At 61.5% G+C, this 18,574-nt stretch overlaps 1 protein-coding gene across 2 annotated transcripts in view; it reads left to right on the top strand.

The window, feature by feature from the left end:
* The first annotated feature begins 700 nt into the window (after positions 1-700).
* MGAT3 (beta-1,4-mannosyl-glycoprotein 4-beta-N-acetylglucosaminyltransferase) overlaps positions 701-18,574 on the top strand; it is a 30,242-nt gene continuing 12,368 nt past the window's right edge. The window contains exon 1 of one of the 2 annotated variants that reach the window (XM_026479598.4): positions 701-785. Coding sequence is in view for 1 of the 2 variants with exons in the window: in XM_057316528.1 (XP_057172511.1) it covers positions 10,642-10,691 (50 nt within the window). In the remaining variant the exon portion in view is untranslated. Of the gene's footprint in view, positions 786-10,488; positions 10,692-18,574 lie in introns of those variants that run through there. The other variant, XM_057316528.1, reaches the window with a different exon arrangement.

Here is an 18,574-nt window from a genome sequence, read left to right as displayed (position 1 = left end):
CCGGATTCACACACACACCATAACGCAGATGTGCACGCCCAGACCCTCCCGGGAACTGTAGGTCACACAGCCCCATGCACACTGTAAAACACAGACGCACACGTCCACGCACGCACAGAACCGGCCACGCAGACCCATGCACACACCAGACAGACACACACACTCTGACCCGCCCCGCCTCCCATCGCACACAACAACCGCCCAGGACGCACCGGGCCGTGGGCCGGCGCACGCACGGTCACAGGCAGGGGCGCGCACACACACACATTTGATCGCACACGCGGGAGGCGCGGAGCCGCGGCGGCCCGAGACTGCGGCCCGAGGCGCCCCCGGCCCGGCGCGGCGCGGCGAGCGGAGCGCGGCTGGCGGCGGAGGGGAGGGGGCTCCGGTGGGGGTGGGGCGGGGGCCGGAGCCGCCGAGCCGGGCGGGAGCGGGCACCTCTGCGCGCCGCGCTCGGGCCTCGCCTCCGCACCCCCCGCGCGCCTCCCGGGGGGCCCTCCCCCGCGCCCGTCCGCTCGCCGGCCCCCAGCCGCGGCCCCGGGGTGCAGCCAGGCGGCCGCGCCGGGCCCGCGGGACGGGGTGGAGGTGGGGGCGGGGGGCGGGGATCGGGGCCGGGCCGGGGCCGCGCCGCCCGCGATGCCGGGCGCCCGCCGCAGCCGCCGCCGGAGCCCGGGATGGGGCGAGAGGCTGCGGCGGACGCCAGCATCTCCCCGCCGGGGGCCCCGGGGGCCGCGGAGCCGCCGCCGCCGCTGCTACCGCCGCTGCTGAGACCCAGCGGGCGATGGGTGAGTTGACCCTGGCGTCCCGGGGGCCCGCGCCGCAGCCCCGCCATCCCCGCACTCCCGGCCCTCCGCCTCCATCTCCGCGCCGCCGCCTCCGCGCTCGCGGCGCCCCCAGTCACTGCTCCCACGGCCCCCTCCCTGAGCGTGACCCTAGGGGCGGGGGCGGGAGCACGGGGCCGGGTGGGGGGGGGCTGGGGGGCCGAGATGGGGGGCGGGATGCCGGGGCGGCTACTCCGCGCCGGCGCCCCCTCCCCCAACCCGGCTGCTCCGCGGAGCTTTCCCCGGCCCCGGAGGGCAAAGCCTCATCCCTGCGATCCCCTCCCCCGGCCTGGGCGGGGGGCGTCCCCGAGGCGTGGGGCTCGAGCGGCGCTTTGTGAGCTGTGCACCCCCCCTCCCCTCCGCCAAACCTCCGGCGCGGCGAGGGGCTGGGGGTGGGAGGCCTCCGCGCCCGCCTTCCCCACCCCCCCCGACCCAGGGCTGCGGCGGCGGAGGCCCAGGCGCGGTCCGGGAGCAGGGCGGGTGCGGGGGCTGGGACTGGCTGTTCGTGGCGACCAGGCAGAGGGGAGTGGGAAGAGCACCCCCGGTTCTTTGTGGGGGGGGGCTCCCGCTCTTTTCACTGCACTGCCCAGGGCGGGGGAGGGAACCTGGTTGGGGGAGGGCGCTATAAATATCTGCAAATAGTGAGTTCTGGAACCGGGGGTGGGGAGGGGAGCGCGCTTGGGTGTAAGTGGGAATGGTGCTGCCTGAGCTGGGGTGCTGTGAGAAGCAGAGATGGGTCTCAGCCAGCCCCGGTGGCCTGAGGTCAGGTGACTCTGCCAGCTCGGGAAGACTCCCTATAAGGGGTGTGGGCAGGAATACTATCCCAGAGAGACCCCTCCATGGTCCCCCATGAAACTGGCACTGCCCCCATCCCCGATGGTACTCCTTCTCACTCCTGGGACACCAGTCCAGATCTGCCCCGATGGGGAGTCGTGGGCACTGGCGCCTCACGTCCTGGGGCAGTTACTAAAGACCCAGGCAGGGGGCCTCCGAGAGCTGAGGAGATAGGCCCAGGGTCCTCTGGAAGTTTGAAAGAGGTGCTGTCAGCCCAAGGAGGGGAGAGAACTTGCTGGAAGAGTTGGCTTGCTCAGGAGAGGAGGAAAGGGCGCTCTAGGTAGGGGGAATGGCAGGAGCCGCAGCTCGGAGATGGGAGTGCCCGGTGTGCGTGGAGAGCCGGAGGGCGCTGCTGGGCTAGCTGGGTGAGGTGAAGAGGGGAGTGCCCAAGCTGAAGGGAAGGAGGGCCGGTGAGGTGAGGTGGCAGGCCCTACCAGGGAGCTGGCGCTGGCTCCTGAGGATGGTGGGGAGCGGATGGGGCTGGGAGTGCTGCCATCTGGCTCGGCACCCCGTCCTGAGTCTGCCCGGTTCCCCTGGTGCGGTCACGGCTGCCTGACCCACATCTGGGCTCCCTCTTACTGTGGTGGCTGGGCCGCCGCAAGCCAGTCCGCTTTCTGAGGCTCAGTTTCCACATCTGTCAAATGGGGAGAGTCCGCCATGGGATTGTGGAGAGGTGTGAATGAGGTGGTGAGTTTAGGGTGCCCAGCGCGTGAGGAGTAGTGGGGAAGTCCCCTGTCTGCTGTGTCAGGATTATTACCTGGAAACCAGGGACACTGATGCATGCCGGTGGTGAGAAGGATCAGGTGAGGGCCGGATGTGACGGGGGGGGGGGGAGTAAAAGGCCGGGGGGAATCGCATGTCCACGTCCTCACGTTATTCTGGGAGTAGAGAGGAGCAGAGGGCATGGCTGGAGTGGGGTGGTCTGCACAGCCAGCCTATTCTTGTCCCCACGGGCACGTTAGCCGTGGCATTCAGCAGACCCTGCGGTGTTCCCCAAGGCCAAAGCCTCCTTGTTCTCTATGCTGTACCCCCTCCTGCTAGCCAGCTTTAGCCCTGCACATGGGGAGCAGGGCTCCCTTCCAGAAGGTTCTCCAGACATTGAGACCAACAAACACAATGACCTCCTGTGAGGGGCAGTGTCATGGGCAGCCAGGTGGAGAGGACACAGACCTTACCCCAAGGAGAATGGGATCTAGCTGGGCAACAAATACCACTGGGCATCCATGGTCTCTTGCCTAGCCCTGTCCTGGCTGCTTAGGGGCAGGGGGAGGGTGGCAATGATTGCACCATGGGATAGTCAAGTACAGAAGTTAAAAGCAAGGATTCCAGATCCAGTGGCCCAGGTTCAAGTCTTGACTCTGCCACTTCTTACTGTGTGACTGTAGACTAGTGATTCTGCCTCTCTGGGCCTCAGTTTCCTTGCCTCTGAAATGGGAATGATGCACACCATTGCTATTGGAACAGCGTGGTTCCGTTTCTAGTGAGCATTCAGAATGAGTCTCCTGGTTCACCCCTGCCTCCTTGGAGACAATCCAGCCTGCTCGGGAGATAGGTGTCTCCCTCGCTGTTGTCTTCCTCTTCTGTCTGTGAGTCCCTCTAGGGAGAGGCCTGCCTTTCTGTGTCCATTGCTGGGGCAGGGGGCAATGGTATGCTGGCAGCAGACTCTGGGAGAAAAAAGGTCCCTGATGAACAGTATTGGCAGGTTTCCGTGGTGTAAATCTTCCAGCAAGGCCCGCTTGAAGCTATACCAACAGCTTATCCGTGTCATGGTGGGAGCTGGTACCTGCCAATTTCAGCACCCAGGCATTCAGTAGGTGCTTAACAAATGGCGGTTGAATGAGGAGAGAAGGCTGCAGAGACTGTTGGTTGGGTAGACTTGGGGAGCTACCAGGCCATACTGTAGCTGGGTGGGGGTGGGGGGGAGGGCATTGGACAGGTTGAGGGCCAGACCAGATCACTCTGAATAAGGACCCACAGTGAGATGCAGGGCAAGGGGGAAGGAGGGCTGGTGCCCCCCTTCCTGGGAGCCTTCACACCTCTGACCCTGCCTCACTTCTGCTCGAGCTCCCCTTGACCTTGGCCTGGTTTGGGCTGTCTGCACAGAAGGACCCAGCTGGGTCTCCAAGCTTCAGCGTGACAGAGCTCTGAGATACGGTCCAGATAGGCCTCAAATGTCAAATTCTGTTCCTTTGCTTATGCTGTTCCCTCTGCCTGAATGTCTGTTCCACCCACCTCTTCCAATGTCCCCTGAAACTCTGTCACCCTTCACAGGCCGCCTCCATGGTGCCAGCCCTCCACCCCAAATCACACAGACCCTTGTCCCCTTCTGCCGTCACCCCCGGCCTTAGAGCCCCTCTCGGGCACACTGTCTACCCATCAAAATACCAATACCTGACATTTATTGCGTCTCTACAGCAACCCATGACAGAGGAACCGTGATAATCCCCTTTGCAGATGGGGAAATCGAGGCACAGTGTCTTGTTAGTGATGACCCATCCTTCCCGTCTGCGCTGAGCGTCCGTTGTGCAGGGAAGCTCCTTGCTGTGGGCCGGTGAAGCACATCTGTCTCATTGATGTGTTTGCTTTTACGTGTTCAGCCAGGCTGTGAGCTCCACGTCCTACAGGAGCTCGAATGAATGAATGAATGAATGAATAAGTGAATGAATGATTGTCAGCCTCAGGCAGTGGCCCTGTCCTTCTCCCTGTTCTTCCCCTTTCTTCATTCCTGTTGGAGGAGACTGACCCTCAGGAGGGCAGCCTCAGACCACAGAGGGACCCGCTTATCCACACCTCCTGGAAGGGGAAGTGAGGCCCTGGGCGGGGCCGGAAGCAGGCATGGTGGAAAGGCAGTGGACCACCCTCCTGTGGTCTAGAATGGGGCCACACGGGCCCATGGCCCTGCTGGGAATCCAGGAAGTGAGCAGGGTCCCAAAATACTTTTTCTTGCACCGCCTCAAGTGGAAAGTCCCCTATGGGCTCGCTTACTTTCATCTTTTCTGTACAAATAAATTTGGAACAATGGGAATCATTCACGTACCGCATTACTCGGTTGTTTTACGAACTTAGAGCTTATTTGGCTCAAGACTGTGGTTCCCGCTGAAGTAGGAGTCCCCGGGGAGGGGCCGGGCGAGGGCCAGGACAGGAGGCCGGCGCCCTGCTGACACTGGGGCCTCCTCCGGGTCTGCCCTCCAGCTGCCCTCTCTGGGCAGGCTGGGAACTTCCCAGAAGGAGCAGCCCAGATGGGGGTCTGAGCGAGGGAGGGCGGCCAGAGGCAGTCTCCAGGATTCTGGCTGACACAGACCCGTGATGGATGACTTCCCAGGCTGTGCTACCCCACCTTGACCTCTGAGTCAGAATCAGTGCTGCTATTTATCGAGCACTTACTATGTGCCGGGCGCTGGGCCAAGCACTTTGTCTGCACTATCCCAGCAACACCTCCTAACTTCCCTAGAAGTACGTACTATTATTACCCGCATTTGGCAGTTTGAGGGTGCCTGGGGCCCGGGAATCAGGGCCAGGAGGGGGCAGGGCTGGGATCGTATCCAGCCTGTAGGACCCCAGCGCCTGACGGGGCTCCGAGTCTAGGCCCCTCAGTCGCTCAGAGGAGAACGCTCTCTGAAGCTTGGACACTCGAGACAGCCACTTCGTGTGCTGGCCTCCAGGCCACCGTCCTTGTAGCCCTGGCACCACTCCCTTCTTTCCCATTGTCCTGGGGCTCTGTCTCTGGAAGCCCTGCTCAGCCTCACCTGGGCCGCTTGGGGAAAATACATATTTCCCAGGCCCCACCCCAGCCCGCTGAGTCAGAATCCCACCGTGGGAGGAGGGCTGCAAACCCAGTTTTTAAAATGCTCTCCTGGGGCTACAGAGGTCTGTGGACTCCGAGAAGGCCTGCCCAGCCCGGTGGAGTCCAGGCCTCTTCAAGAGACCCTCTTGCCCTCAACCCAGATTCTTGGGACCCTGCTCCCCGACCTGTGTTCTCAGCCTCTGTTCCCTGTTACCCTAACCCAACTCTGCATGTACGACATTGACCCCCCACATCCCTCTGTCCAGACACCTGCTGCTGCCGTTTCTTCTGGAGACAGGTCCCAGCTGGCCATGGACCCCACGTAGCTTGCTTAATACTCTGGACAGATCACTCATGGCCCCACTCTGGCTACCCCGGGCCTGGCACACAGCCTGGGTGAATCGTGGCTGAGGGACGGTGGCCGGGGAAGGAGGAACAGGGAGGGCTGCTGATGGCAGGGGAAGAGCTGGGCTTCCAGGCTGGGCCACACAGGCACTCTGGAGGCTGGCCCCTTGCCTGGCATGGAAAAGGCATTTGATAAATATTTCTTAAGTATTTGTTGAACGGTGATGGTGAGAGTGGCAGGTGCAGGCCCCTTCCGGAAGCCGCGCAGATTGGCGGGTTTAGGAGACAGACTGAGGGGGCGCCTTCCCAATCATCTCCTAGGACTGTGATCGTGAATGGTCGGAACTCATTGACGGCTGTAATGGGAGTGAGATGCTGGTGCTTCCTTGCGTGATTTCATTTCAGTATCACAGGAGCCCTGGGCAGTGGTGCTCGTTGCGTTGTATGGAAACTGAGTCTTGGACAGGGCCGGGCAGGCGACTTGCTGGGCTCACAGCCAGGAGGTGGTTCTGCAGTCTGGAGCCTTGCCCTTTGAGCTAAACAACCAATGACTGTACAGCTCTCCGTCGTGTACAAAGCACACACCGCATGGGCTCGGTTGCTTCCAGCAGTGGCTTGGAGCTTTGGCTCTAGGTTTTCAGCTATGCCCGTATCCCGGAGTCAGCAAACCTGCCCCCGAGGGGCTGTCTATATCTTGCGGGGTAGTGGTGGGGCGAGAGCCCTCCTCCAGGCCGGCGGGAGAGAGAAACAAAGAGGCGTGTGTTGGGGGCTCTGGCACACCGAAGGTGTTTAGAAGCCCCTTTGGTTAGTGAAGGCAGAGCCAGGCTTTTGGTCCCATCTGGTCCTTGGAACAGTCCAGGATAGGCCGAGGCCCATAGAGTGTGGGTGGCTGGGAGGTTTGGGAGTGGGGCAGGCAGATTCTGGCTCTGCAGGAGGGACTGGCCCCAAAGGGCCCTCAGGCAAACCCCCTCTTGGGTGTCGAGGGCTGCCCCTGGGGCCTGGCATCTCACTGCTGTCAGAAATGCTTGGGGCCACACCTGGGTACGGGCAGTGGCCCTGTACTCGCCACTGGGGGGCACGTAACAGAATCCGTGGCCCCTGCCTCCGGGCACTGGCAGCCCCACCTAGACTGGAAATCCAGGTGCTAGCTTTCCTGGCCTTTGCCGAGGCTGTCCCTCTGTCTGGAAGGGCCTTCCCCTCCTCTCCTGGCAGATGCTGGCTTATCCCTAAAGAGCCCCCCCCCCCCAGGAAGCCCTGCCTGACCCCCACCCCAAGGGCTCGAGGCTGACCCTCCCAGCCCAAATTTCTATCTGTCTGCTCCACAGGATGCTGAGAACCTTGAGGGAAGGGCAGTCTGCCGAGGGCCTGGTTAGGTGCAGGGCCTTGTCCGAGATGGCAGTGGAGGGGACAGAGAAAGCTGCTGTCAGGTGCAGCCCAGCTCAGGTGACTGTCACCTCAGCCCAGATGAGGGCCAGGCTGAGGAGCCTTGAGGCCATGTAGCCAGCCAAATATGCCCATTTCAGAGAGGGAACATAGGAGGCCCCAGGTGCTTGGGACTGACTGAGGAGTACCCCAGAGAGTGGCTGATAGTCCCTTTGTGGCTCGAGAAGGAGGAGAGCCCTAGGCTGTGTGGCCGCACCCCTCCCCCTCCCCAGGCTGGAGTGTTTCTCTCCAGGATCCAGGTCAGTTCTGGGCGGAGGATGGGAAGAAGCCCAGGAGAGCAGCCTCCCCGGGGATCAGGTCTGCACTCGCTCTTCCCGTGTGGAGGACCAGGCTCCTTAGAGGAAGTGCTTGCTGTCCCAAACTCGGCAGGAAATCCATGTGGATAGTTCATTCCAGCAAAAAGGTGCACAGGAAAAAAGGTCTGTGAGAACTTAGGCCCAGAGGTTAGCTCAGGGGACGGTGGGATGGTGGCTAATATTGTCCTGTTGGCTTTCGCGGTGATTTTCTCAAAATTTCCAGGACCTCTGCGACACCTTTATCATCAGAAAAAGGAAGTTATAATCTGAAGGAGGGAGGGCTAAGAAAAGATGCCCTGAGAACTGCCAGCTCCCCATTTGTTTGAATCTGGGGTCACCACCCGTGGGTGACTTCCAGAGGGACCAGTGGGAGCTGCCCGGCCCAGGCACATCCCCCGGAACAGGGTCACCTGGGTGTTTCTCGAATTCTTGCAGAGGGGGTCAGTGAGAGAGTCCTGGCGTGGGGCTTCTGGGATGTGGCACCCTGAAAATCCCATTCAAACCTCTGACCTCCTCCCTACGGTGCCTCGGGGCCCTTGCCTTCCCACCTGCCCCCAGCAAGCCGGCCCACTCCACGCCAGGTGCCGAGGTCCGCCTCCCCCAGCCGGAGGTGGCCCCGGGGTGTTTGCTTCACCTCCATCCCAGTGCCCCGGGGTGTACATCACTGTTGACTGCCTTTCTTCCTGACTTCTGCCCCTAAGCGCCTTTCCAGGGGTCCTACCTTATAGAGGTGATATCTGTCCTCACTGCTGAGCCCTGATCCTGGGTGAGGATGTCATCGGTCTGTCTCTCCCCCAGGTCCCTGCCCCTGTGCCCGGTACAGAGCTCTCATGCATTCGTTCAGCTGTGCCCGGCCCGGGTGCCAGGGACACAGATCTGCTGACTTCAGGGTGACCGCGTGTGTGTCTTTGCGCGTAGGTTTTGTGCACGTCCCCTGCCTGTACGCACAGCGTGAGCAGCTCCGTTATATGACCTCTCGTCCTTTCGGCGGTGCCCGTATATAATCTGCCCGTACCTCCGGCCCACCGGTTAATTCATTCAGCAGGTGTTTATCAGACACGCGCTAAGGAGGTGCCAGGCCCTGAGCCTAAAGAAACGTGACCCAGGGTCTCTGTCCTTGGGAAGTGCTGTCTTGGGGGCTGTTGCAGTGCAGACTGGTGAGGGCCCGGGCCAGCAGGGCCAGGGGTGGTCGAAGTGCCGTCCTGGAGAGACGGGGGGCAGGGTGGGGCAGGGCGTTCCTGCCCAGCTGTGGGTACGTGCTCCAATCCCCTGCAGCCCTGGGATCTGGGGCCTGGGAACAGCGTTCGGGCCCTCCTTGCTGCTTTTGTGGCTCTGAAGCAGCCCTGAGGGCCGACGGAGTTGGAGCGCAGGCTCCTGGGCTGTGAGTCGTCCTGCTTCTGCTGGCAGGCAGGAGGACCTGGGGTGCAGAACTTTCTGAAAGAGAACCTGGGGACCAGACCCCAGAACACAGCATCAAGAAGGTAGCACCCCTCGATTCAGACCAGAGAAGCTGGGTCACGGAACTTAGAGGAGGAAAAGGGAACAGCAGACCTTGAATGCAGCCCTTCCAGAACCTGGGCCATTGATGTCAGCTGGAAGCTGGAGGGTCGGATCCCCCAGTGGTCAGTGGGGAAACTGAGGTGGTCCAGGGATGGAGAGGTCTGGAGCATGGGTAAGCGTCGTACACGTGCTCGTAGTCTCTGCTGAGCTGGGCCCTCCCCATAGCTTGCTGCTGCCTGACCTCGGGCAAGGCCTGTCCCTTCTCCAAGCCTCAGTTTCCCCATCTGTGAGATGGCTGTATAACAAGTGAGATGAGATGGAGCACTTCACTTGGGAAGGGGGTGCTGCCCTTGGTGCCCAGGCTCTTCCTGGGAGTTCATGGTGTGCTTGAGGCCCAGACCCTGGCCCCCTGCCTCCTGGAATGACCCTGTCCCCTGGTGATGATGGGCTGCTCACTGCTGTTGCTTCTCTCCTTCCCCACACTCAGTGGGACATTTAGGCACTCACGGGCCTTTCTTGGAATGGCCTCTGGATCTAGCAGGTGGGAAGGACTGAGTGATCAAAGGAGCAAGAACAGATTGGTGGCTCCGTATTAAGGAGCAGGGGCCCGGTGCCTGCAGCCCTGCATGGTGTCCCCTGCCATTTGGTGGGGGCTTCCTGAGTGTCCCCAGTGGAAATGGTCAGGGCAGGGGTGGGCCGAGATTAATCGGGGAGGAAAAAGAGAAAGTGCTTATGTTCGCGGGGGCTCCCCAGGTGCCCAGAGTGGCAGAGCCAAGCAGCTGTGCACCTGCTCCGGCCCCTGCACTCCCCCAGGAGGGGGCTTGGGCTGCTCCGTTCCCCGAGCTCTGGAGCTGCAGGCTCCGGGCCAGGAGCAGCCGCGTCACCTCCCCAGATCCCTGAGAGGACCCTGCAGGTGGGTGTTACCAGCCTCCCCTTATATGCCTTTGAGAGAGTTGGGTCCTAGAGCTCTGGGTGGCAGAGCCGAGGTTCCAGCCCATTCTTTAACTCAGCAGCGGCTCGTGGCGCCCCTGCTGCATGGCAGGCATGGTGCTAGGCGCTGAGCACCCAGGGGTGAACTGCACTCACTTCGTGTTTGGGCTTCCTCCTCCCCGGGCTGCCTCGGGCCCATCAGCCATTGTGTTGCTCTGAAGGCTGGAGTGCCCCCCCCCACACTGCCCTCGCATTCCAAGGGACCCCATCCCATTCATGTAAATGAGCCACCTTATCTGGGTGTGCCCTGCGCAGGCCGATCTAGACTTTTCCAAGCCCCAGCCCAGGCCTCAGAGCCCCACAGCGCAGCACGGCCTGCAGGTGCAAGTGTGTGGGTTTGGGGGGAGGGTCATGTATTCATTCAAAAAGCCAAGGTCAGCACCTCCTTTGCATCAGGCCCAGAGCTGGGGCCCCAGGGGAGTCAGGCAGCACTGCCCAGTGTGGAATGAGGAGCCCTGGGGGGCAGGCCAGGGGCGCCTGGAGAAAGTGCGGCTCAGCTGAGCCCACCTGGAGACAGGGAGTGAAAGATTACACAGGAACTGGACCCTCCTACAGGATCTGGACTTTATCCGAGGGCAGGAGTTCCAAGCTGGGAGGGGCGGCGTTGGATGTGGCTTTTGCTTGGTTCATGGGGACCAGGCCAGGGGCCTGCCGGGGAAGGCCACTTCTCTTGTCCAGGTGAGCCCTGATGGCAGTGCAGCCAGCATGGGATGGTGGTGCAGGCGGACAGGTGCAGTGAGAAGTATCAGAGCGTGGAATAGATGCGCCTGGCGATAGACGTGTGAGGTCAGCAAGGGGGAGGATTGAGGATGACTCCTGGGCTCCTGGCCTGGGCAGCTGGGTGGATGGTCACATCACACTGAGGCCCAGGAGGAGGAATGCTGGGAATGCCCGAAGTCGTCCCGGCGTCCCTGGACGCGAGGCTCAGGTCACAGGTTATCAGCTCAGGTTATTGGGGCAACTGTTTGAGTGAGTGCTTTGTGCCTGGTTTTGCAGCCATGGGTTCCAGGCAGGATGAGAGCCGACCCTAAGGCCAGGCCGCTGCCCTCCCCTCCCCTTGGCCTGGCCCAGATCCCACCGGGTCTGCTCCTTAACCCGTGGCACTCTGGGCTCTTGAGTGCAGTTGGACCCCCCGCCTGTGCCCTGTACACAGGGGCAGGAACCCATGAGAGCACCTTCACTGCTGCCTGGGTACGCAGGACGGACCTCTGCAAGGGCACTCCCCCCCCCCACGCAAGGGCATTTCCCCCCACCCCCTACTCCCCAAGGTCCAACTCTGGAACAAAGCCTATCTACGCTGTGGCTTGAATCTGTGGCCCTCCTGGTTCCGTGCAGAGAAGGCCCCCATGAAGACAGATGAGGCGTAGGGCACATCCTCCCTTCCCTTCCCCCACCCTTAAGCCTCCGGGCTGGAGATGGAGCTGAAGCTCCGCACTGAAGTGGCCCTTTGTACATTGTTCCCCTGGAGGATGGGGGAGCCTGGTGGGCGGGGCTGGCACTGCCGGACACCCTGCGCTGATCTCAGCAGGGCTGAGGAGCGAGATGGGGCGTGGGGGGGGGGGCGCTTTCTCTGGGCCTGGGAGCAGGACAGAGCACCCTGCTAGGTATGGTAGGCACTGGCCAGGCCTGCGGCCCCAAGCCCCCCAGACTAGACGATTCTTGTCGCTCAGTCTGTCATCACTTGTCTTGAGAGTTCGGTAGTCACGCAACAGCTGTTTCTGGAGCGTCTGCTCCAGGCCAGGCTTTGTCCGAGGGGGTGGGGAGCAGCGGAGACCAGTGACCGGTGACTGAGGCTTACGATGACCCTGCTCTCCTGCTGTTGACATTCTGAGCGCCTGGGTGTGGGTGGGGGAGACGGACCACTAACATGTAAACAAGGAGATAGCTAGCTTCCGCAGTGGTTGCGGGGGAGCAGATGACCTGGGGAGGGGACAGCCACTCTAGCTGGTGGGAGGGGGCTGTCTCTGAGTAGGCAGCTACATTCCAGCCAGAGGAACAGCCGGGGGGCGGGGGAGGACCCTGAGGATGAAAGGTGGGGACTGTGGCCAGAGCCCCGTGGACAAGGGAGTCGAGGGCATCCAAGATTCAGGGACCAGATTGGCAGGGCCTGTGGCCCAGAGAGGAGTTTGGGTTTCAGTTTGAGCCAGAACGGGGGGTGGATTGGGTGAGCATAGGGTCTTGTGGGATGGGGTTGAGCGGGGGGTGGGGGGCATGTGGCCTGACGGGGACTTTGCAATGACAGAATTTGTGGGGCCCAGTGCCAAATGAAAATGTAGCGCCCCTCATTCAAAAAGAAGGCCGGTGAGGAGGAGGAGGCCTGTGGCTGGGTCCTGGGAGCAATTGGAGGGGGTGCCAGCAGTCCTTGCCGTGCCCCCGCCGGGGTCTGGAAGTACAGCAGTCTCTGGGGAGCCTCAGGGGGCTCAGGGTGAGGGGGGCAGTGTAAGCGATAAGCCTCCATTGGGTTTGGGTCAGTCGGCTTCGTGGAAGGACTGGTGGCATATCCTTTTATGAGTTAGAAGAATCTAGGTTCTTCTCTTTCCTCTACGTTGGCTGCACTGTTAATGATTAATAATCTGCCCGATTAATAGTCACAGGCTCCGGCTACCCCTCTGGCTTCCTCGGCCCCACCCCGGCTGGACCCTGCTTTCCTCTTTCTCCTTTTCCTTCCTGGCACCCCAGACCCAGCCCTGCCCCCCTTCTAGCCATAGACCCCAGCCAGCACCCCCGTAGAGATGATAGCCCCCCCCAATGCCCTTAGGCAGTCCTTTCAGCCGGGCTCACCTGGGCCTTCAGCAGCGCTGCCGGGTGGGCACCTGACACTCGCACGCACGCCCTCACCGCACTGACCTCACCGTCCTGCACCGGGAGCAGGACTCAGGCGCTCATACCTGCAGGGCAGGCAGCCTGGCCGCCAGGACGTCTCTCTCCAGGCTAACAGGGCCTTCTGAGTGGGCTGGGGTGGAGAGCAGCTCCCCAGGGGAGGCAAGGGCTAAGCTGGGTGTGCAAGAGGAGTCCCCCAGAGACTCCACGTGCATCCCCCGACCCAGCAGTATGGAGGCTGGAAGCTCTGTCCCCAGCCCGCTTCTCTGCCGGGGTCCGATTTATGTCTTCGCTCTCGTAAGAAGGAGCCCGGAGAGGGTAATTCCCACCACAGGAATGAATGCCTTGCTCATGCTGACTTGGGCATGGGGCCAGGCAGTACGGTGGCTGTTTGGGGGGTCTCCTCTGGGCCCCCAGTTTCTCATCCATGGCCAGCCACACAGAGTTCAGCCTCTGCTGGGGCTCCCAGAGAACCCTTCGCCCCCAACTGTGTCCCCCCCCATTGCCCCCCCATTCCCCCCCCCCCGGAACCATTGAGTATGGAGCCCACTGACAGATGAACAGTGCAGGGTCTCTGAGGGGCAGTCAGGATTCAGGCTCCTCTCGCAGCCCCCCACACCCCCACTTTGTGTGAGACACTGGGTCCCATCAGGAGAGACTACTTCCAAGCTTTTCCGCCGGTACCACACTCCTCCCATTTCCCATCCGTGACCCACTGAAAATGCCCAGCGGTCCCTTGGGAGTCTGGGAACAGTTCAGGGTGACCTTCCATCTAGCGAGGGAGGAGGCGAGGCTCCAAGAGGAGGTGGGCACGCGGTTTACCAAGCGCCAGGCACTGACAGGCCCCCTCACCTGGAAACTGAGCGCGGACACCCACCGCCCGAGCACCTGGCCCCAGGGAGCAGTCCAGCAGGGTGGGGCTGCTCTCACTGCCACCGGGCTACTTGTTTCTACCTGGGACAGATGTACTGCAGCCCCGGGAGGTGAGGTGACTCAGCTAGGAAGAGGTGGGGCCAGGAAACTTGCCCAGGTGAAGGCCAGAGCTGGTGCCAGGCCAGGATGTCCATGTAGCCACCTAACTGCCACCTGTGCTTGGCCCGGGGGGCAGGAGACAGCCTCCAGGGAGAAAGCCACTGTCATCAAGTCATAAACGCCAGACACAGGGTTGCGGCAGCTGGGAAGGGACACTGTGGGGTGCCACTGCGGGGACCCGAGGCAGGTACCGGGTCAGGTGAGAGGAGGTGGGCCTGTGGGGAGTGGTAGGGAGCAGGGGGCCCTAGGATTGGGTCCGACACCACTCACAGGGTGAGCCAGGCTGGTCACTCGGATCCCTGAACTGTTCCTCATCTGTAACGACAATGGGGGCCGGCGTAGGGACGCAGTTAGAGAAGGGGGCTGAGGCAGTTAGCACCCTGCCAGAGGGCAGCTGTGGGACAGGCCTCAGGCACCCGCTCCTCTTTCCCCCATGTGTTTTTTTTTTTTTTAAGATTTTATTTATTTATTTGACAGAGATAGAGACAGCCAGCGAGAGAGGGAATACAAGCAGGGGGAGTGGGAGAGGAAGAAGCAGGCTCATAACGGAGGAGCCTGATGTGGGGCTCGATCCGAGAACTCCAGGATCACGCCCTGAGCCGAAGGCAGACGCTTAACCGCTGTGCCACCCAGGCGCCCCCTTTCCCCCATTTGGTGACAGGCTGATGAGGGGCTGCTGTGGGTGGGGGCGTTCGCCATCCCCAGGCCATGCAGCTGGGCCCAACTGGCTGGAGGCCAGGGTCAGGCTAACAGCAAAGTACACAGAACCCCCCAGAGCGGTGGGTGCAGTTGGTGCGGGACCCTACCTTGCTCATCTCAGAGTTCCGGGCCAGCAGGGCTGGGGAAGAAATAATGGGCCCAAGGAGAGCAGTACAAGCATGAGCCAGGTCTTCCGACAGACTGCAGGCCTCCTAGAGCCTCCTGAAGTCCAGGCCTCACCAGAGAGGGTTCCTGACTTCTTGGAGCACCAGACCCTGAGTATTGGAGATCCCAGCACCAGACCCCATCCAGGGTGATCTGTCCTTACTGGCATCAGGTGGGAAGGGGCTCTGGGGTTCCTGCGGCCTTTCAGGAACCCTGGGCTCTGTGAAACGTGGTTTTATCGCACTGTAATCTGGCCTCAGAGAGCGCTACCCTGGGGGGCTCACACCATTACAGGTGGAGGGCAGCCTCAGACAGCGGGGAGTGTGGCCGTGCAGCTCTCCTGGGCACAGGGCTCTTGAGACTGGTCACCTGCTGGGGACCAGGGAGGTGTATGACACACAAATGGCAAGCTGCGGGCTCCTGCTGGGGGCCAGAGTGGAGGCGGGAGGGGCCCTTGCCCTGGGCAAGGCTGAAGGCAGCAGCCTAGAGCTTGCCCCCTGAATGAGGACCCCTAGAAGTGGTGAGTGGATGTGAGTCCCAGGCAGGTCCCTCAGCCCGTCTCTTCACCACCCCATGGCTGTGAGGAGACCTAGAGTAAGGCACACAGTGGCTGGCAGCCGGGCCATTTCAGTAAGTGCCCGCTGCCATGAAGGTGATGATGATGGAGGAGTCGCCTTCTGGGAGGAATGCTCCAGACCCACTGCTCCCCAGACCGGTCTAGCCCAGTTCGAGGGTTTAGCTGCACCCCGATTACTGACTCAGGAAGGTGGCCCTGAGATGGAGTGCCCAGGCTCCTGCCTAAGCCGCCCCTGAAGTGTGGGCTGTCCTCACCAGCCCCGCTAGGCTCCACAGACTCAGATCCACCCCAGCCCCTGGGTGCCTTCCCACCGCCCCCCCCCCCGCCCCAGCCCCCAGCAGGACAGCTACAGCTCTCGGTTCTTCATCCGGCAAATCCATGACTGTATGTGGCCCTGCGGACGGGGACACAGCCAGATCCCTGTGCCCAAAATTCCACCTTCGTGCGCATCCCTTTGGCTTGTCTCAGACATTTCGCTGCATGTCTGGGCTGGGCCCCATGCTGGGCGCCGGGAACACAGGGTCAGCCTGGCTTGGAGAATCACAGTGTGGGAATGGAATGAGCCCGACCGGGACAAGGCCAGTCGCTGATGAGGTTTACTGCGACGGGAGCAGAAGCGGGGGCTGGAGGCAACATGATCTCTGGCTTGGAGGCTGCCACCCCCTCCTCCCACCTCTTCCGCAGCAGCAGGGACACATCCACATTCCCTCCCTGGACCACTGAGGGGACACAGGCAAGAGCCACGGCCCGCTTCTGGCTTGGCTCTTCCCCAGGCCCCGGCTGTGCGTGTGAAGCCATCGGAGCCCTTACAGCCCTTCTGAAATGTACGTCCACCTCCGCCCGGCTGGGGTTTCTAGATCTTTTTTTAGTATAGAAGTTTTTCTGCAAACAAAATCGTAGGAGAAGCTCTAATGTATGAAATTGAAAAGCTGAGAGCATCTTTTTGATGGTTTGTGGGGGGGCTGTCCCAGGCCTCATTACCTCTCCCCGTTGTCATCTGGTCCCAGGAGCACCCTGGGGGTTCCCCAAACCTGGTTTGGGGACACCAGTTCTCAGTGCCCACAGAGCCCTTTCCGTGGGATTTTGGTCTGTGTGAGCATGTAGCCCCTCTTCCCCTCCCCAGAGCCACCCACCACGAGTCTCTGCTTCCCCCTCAGATGCCTCAGTCTCCCTCCTGTGGCAAACATTCCTCACACGCCCCTCACCAGATACTGTTTCATCCCTACCGGGTGGTCTAGCAGCCAGGCAGTGTTCCAGACACTTTAAATACACGAAATCCTCCCCACAGCCCTGTGAGCTGAACACCACGGCTCTGCCTCACTGCCTCCAGCTGCCTCTGCACGGTGCGGCCCAGCCCCCTGCACCTTCAGGTGCTCCCCCCCCACCCCAGGGCTCGTGCTCAGCAACCTGTGGCTCTGCTTCTCCCCTTCCTCCTTCCCAGACCTTCCCCAGCTCCCACCTCTTGCCCCTGAGGCTGGGACCCTCCTTGCGCTCCCTCCCTCTGTCACCAGTGTTTAAGGAGCATCTCCATAGCAGCTCACTGGCACTCCCCACCCTGGCCCTCTGTCCCAGGCTGGATGCCCCAGGCTGCCTCCTCGCCTTCTGCGCCACAGCTGTCCTGATGAGCACCCTCCCCTCTGCTCCTGCTGCCTCCTCCCAAGCCCAGCCCCACCGTTCCCACAGGGCTGGGGGCTGTCAGCCCAGCCCCCTGCCCCCTCCTCCCTGGTCCCGTCGACACCTGCGCACTCCAGTTCAGCAGCAGCTAGCCTGTGTGGCTATTAAACTGGAATTCAAATTCAGTTAAATTATAAATGAGTTCTCCATTTCCCAGTCCACATCAAGTGCTCAGTAGCCACGGGGGGGGGGGGGGGGTGGCTAGCGGCTGGTGTGTTGGACAGCGCCACGGAGCTGTTCCCACCATCCCGGAGCGTGCTGCTGGCGTAGGGCTTGGAGCTGGTACTGGCTACCCTCAGGCCCAGGCTGGTGGGGTTGCCGCGTGGGTATGCACAGGTGAGCAGAGGTTGCTTTGCCCTCTGAGCTTCAGTTTCCTTATCTGTAAAATGGGGATGAGAAGTCCTACCTCCAAGGATGGCTGGGAGGGTCAAGTGTATGTAAAACATTGCCGACATCTAAGCGCGTGATGAATGGGGGCCGTGATATTAACATGAATGAGGCAAGGTAGGGGCAGATCTCAGGAGGCAGGGGTCACAACAGCCATGAGCCTCTGTGCTGGACAGTGGGAGCCACTGCAGGCTTCTGAGCACAGCCACCCCATTGGATGATGCCTGAGTGTGACTAATCTGTCAGCCTCCAGCACTGTCCAATAGAACCTTCTGAACTGGTGGAAGTGTTTGTTTCTTCACGACCCATGGGCCTCTGGGGACCAGACGCTTGGTGGGCCAGTGGAGAGCTGAGGGCAGGTCCCAGCCTTGGGAACCAACTTTCTCAGGCACATGCTAACCACTCTGTGGGAAAGTTCTCAGGCAGCTGGCAGGGGGCTGGAATCAGGCGGAGTGGGGAGGGGTTTGGAGGAAGGAGAGAGGGCCAGGGCACTTGGGCTGGTTGTGGGGGAGGGGGAGGGGTGGGGCTCACCATGGAAAGGGCTCCTGGGCATGGGCATTGGGCTGAAGCTTCAGCCAGGCCCCTGCCTTAGAGCTAAGCCAGCAGAAAGAGTAGGGCCCGGATCCTTGTGCCCCAGGGAGTGGCCTGGGCGCCCCATCTGGCTGGTCTAAGAACTGGCTCCTAGTGTAGCTGTGCCTCTCCTTTGGGCCTTGGTTTCCTTATCTGTGGATGGGAGCAGCAGCAGCTCCCCACCTGCCCCATGGTGAACAGGGTTTGCCAGGACTTTCCAGTTACTGGGCAGCTGGGGTCCTTGGCCAGGGTTGGCCCTTTAAGCTGACTTCTCTCTAGGGATTGCTGCGGTGCAGAAGTCCTGGGGACTGAGGGCTGGTACACCAGGCCCTCCCTCAGCCAGGCCGTTTGTGTTCAGCCTGGGGCAGAACCCCCAGATCTGCAGCCCTGCTGGGACCCAGGTCTACCTTGTTGGCAGGTGCAGGGTGTTTGGGGAATCTTGGTTCCCATCTGCTTCATTCCCACAAGCCCTCTGTAGCTGAGCGAGTAGCTTAACCTTGAGGTGTCCATTTCCTCATTTACAAAATGGAAACTCACATACCTTCCTCCAGGGTGGGCCCCAGGAATGGGCCCCTCATTTCTCCAGCTGTTTCAGGGGCAGTGCCTGGCACACTGCAGGTTCTTGGGACATGTCCAC

Source organism: Ursus arctos, unplaced genomic scaffold, assembly GCF_023065955.2.
Source record: "Ursus arctos isolate Adak ecotype North America unplaced genomic scaffold, UrsArc2.0 scaffold_21, whole genome shotgun sequence".
NCBI classification, from domain to species: Eukaryota; Metazoa; Chordata; class Mammalia; order Carnivora; family Ursidae; genus Ursus; species Ursus arctos.
The sequence above is the reverse complement of the archived record's forward strand: the minus strand, read 5'-3'. Positions and strand labels throughout refer to the sequence as shown.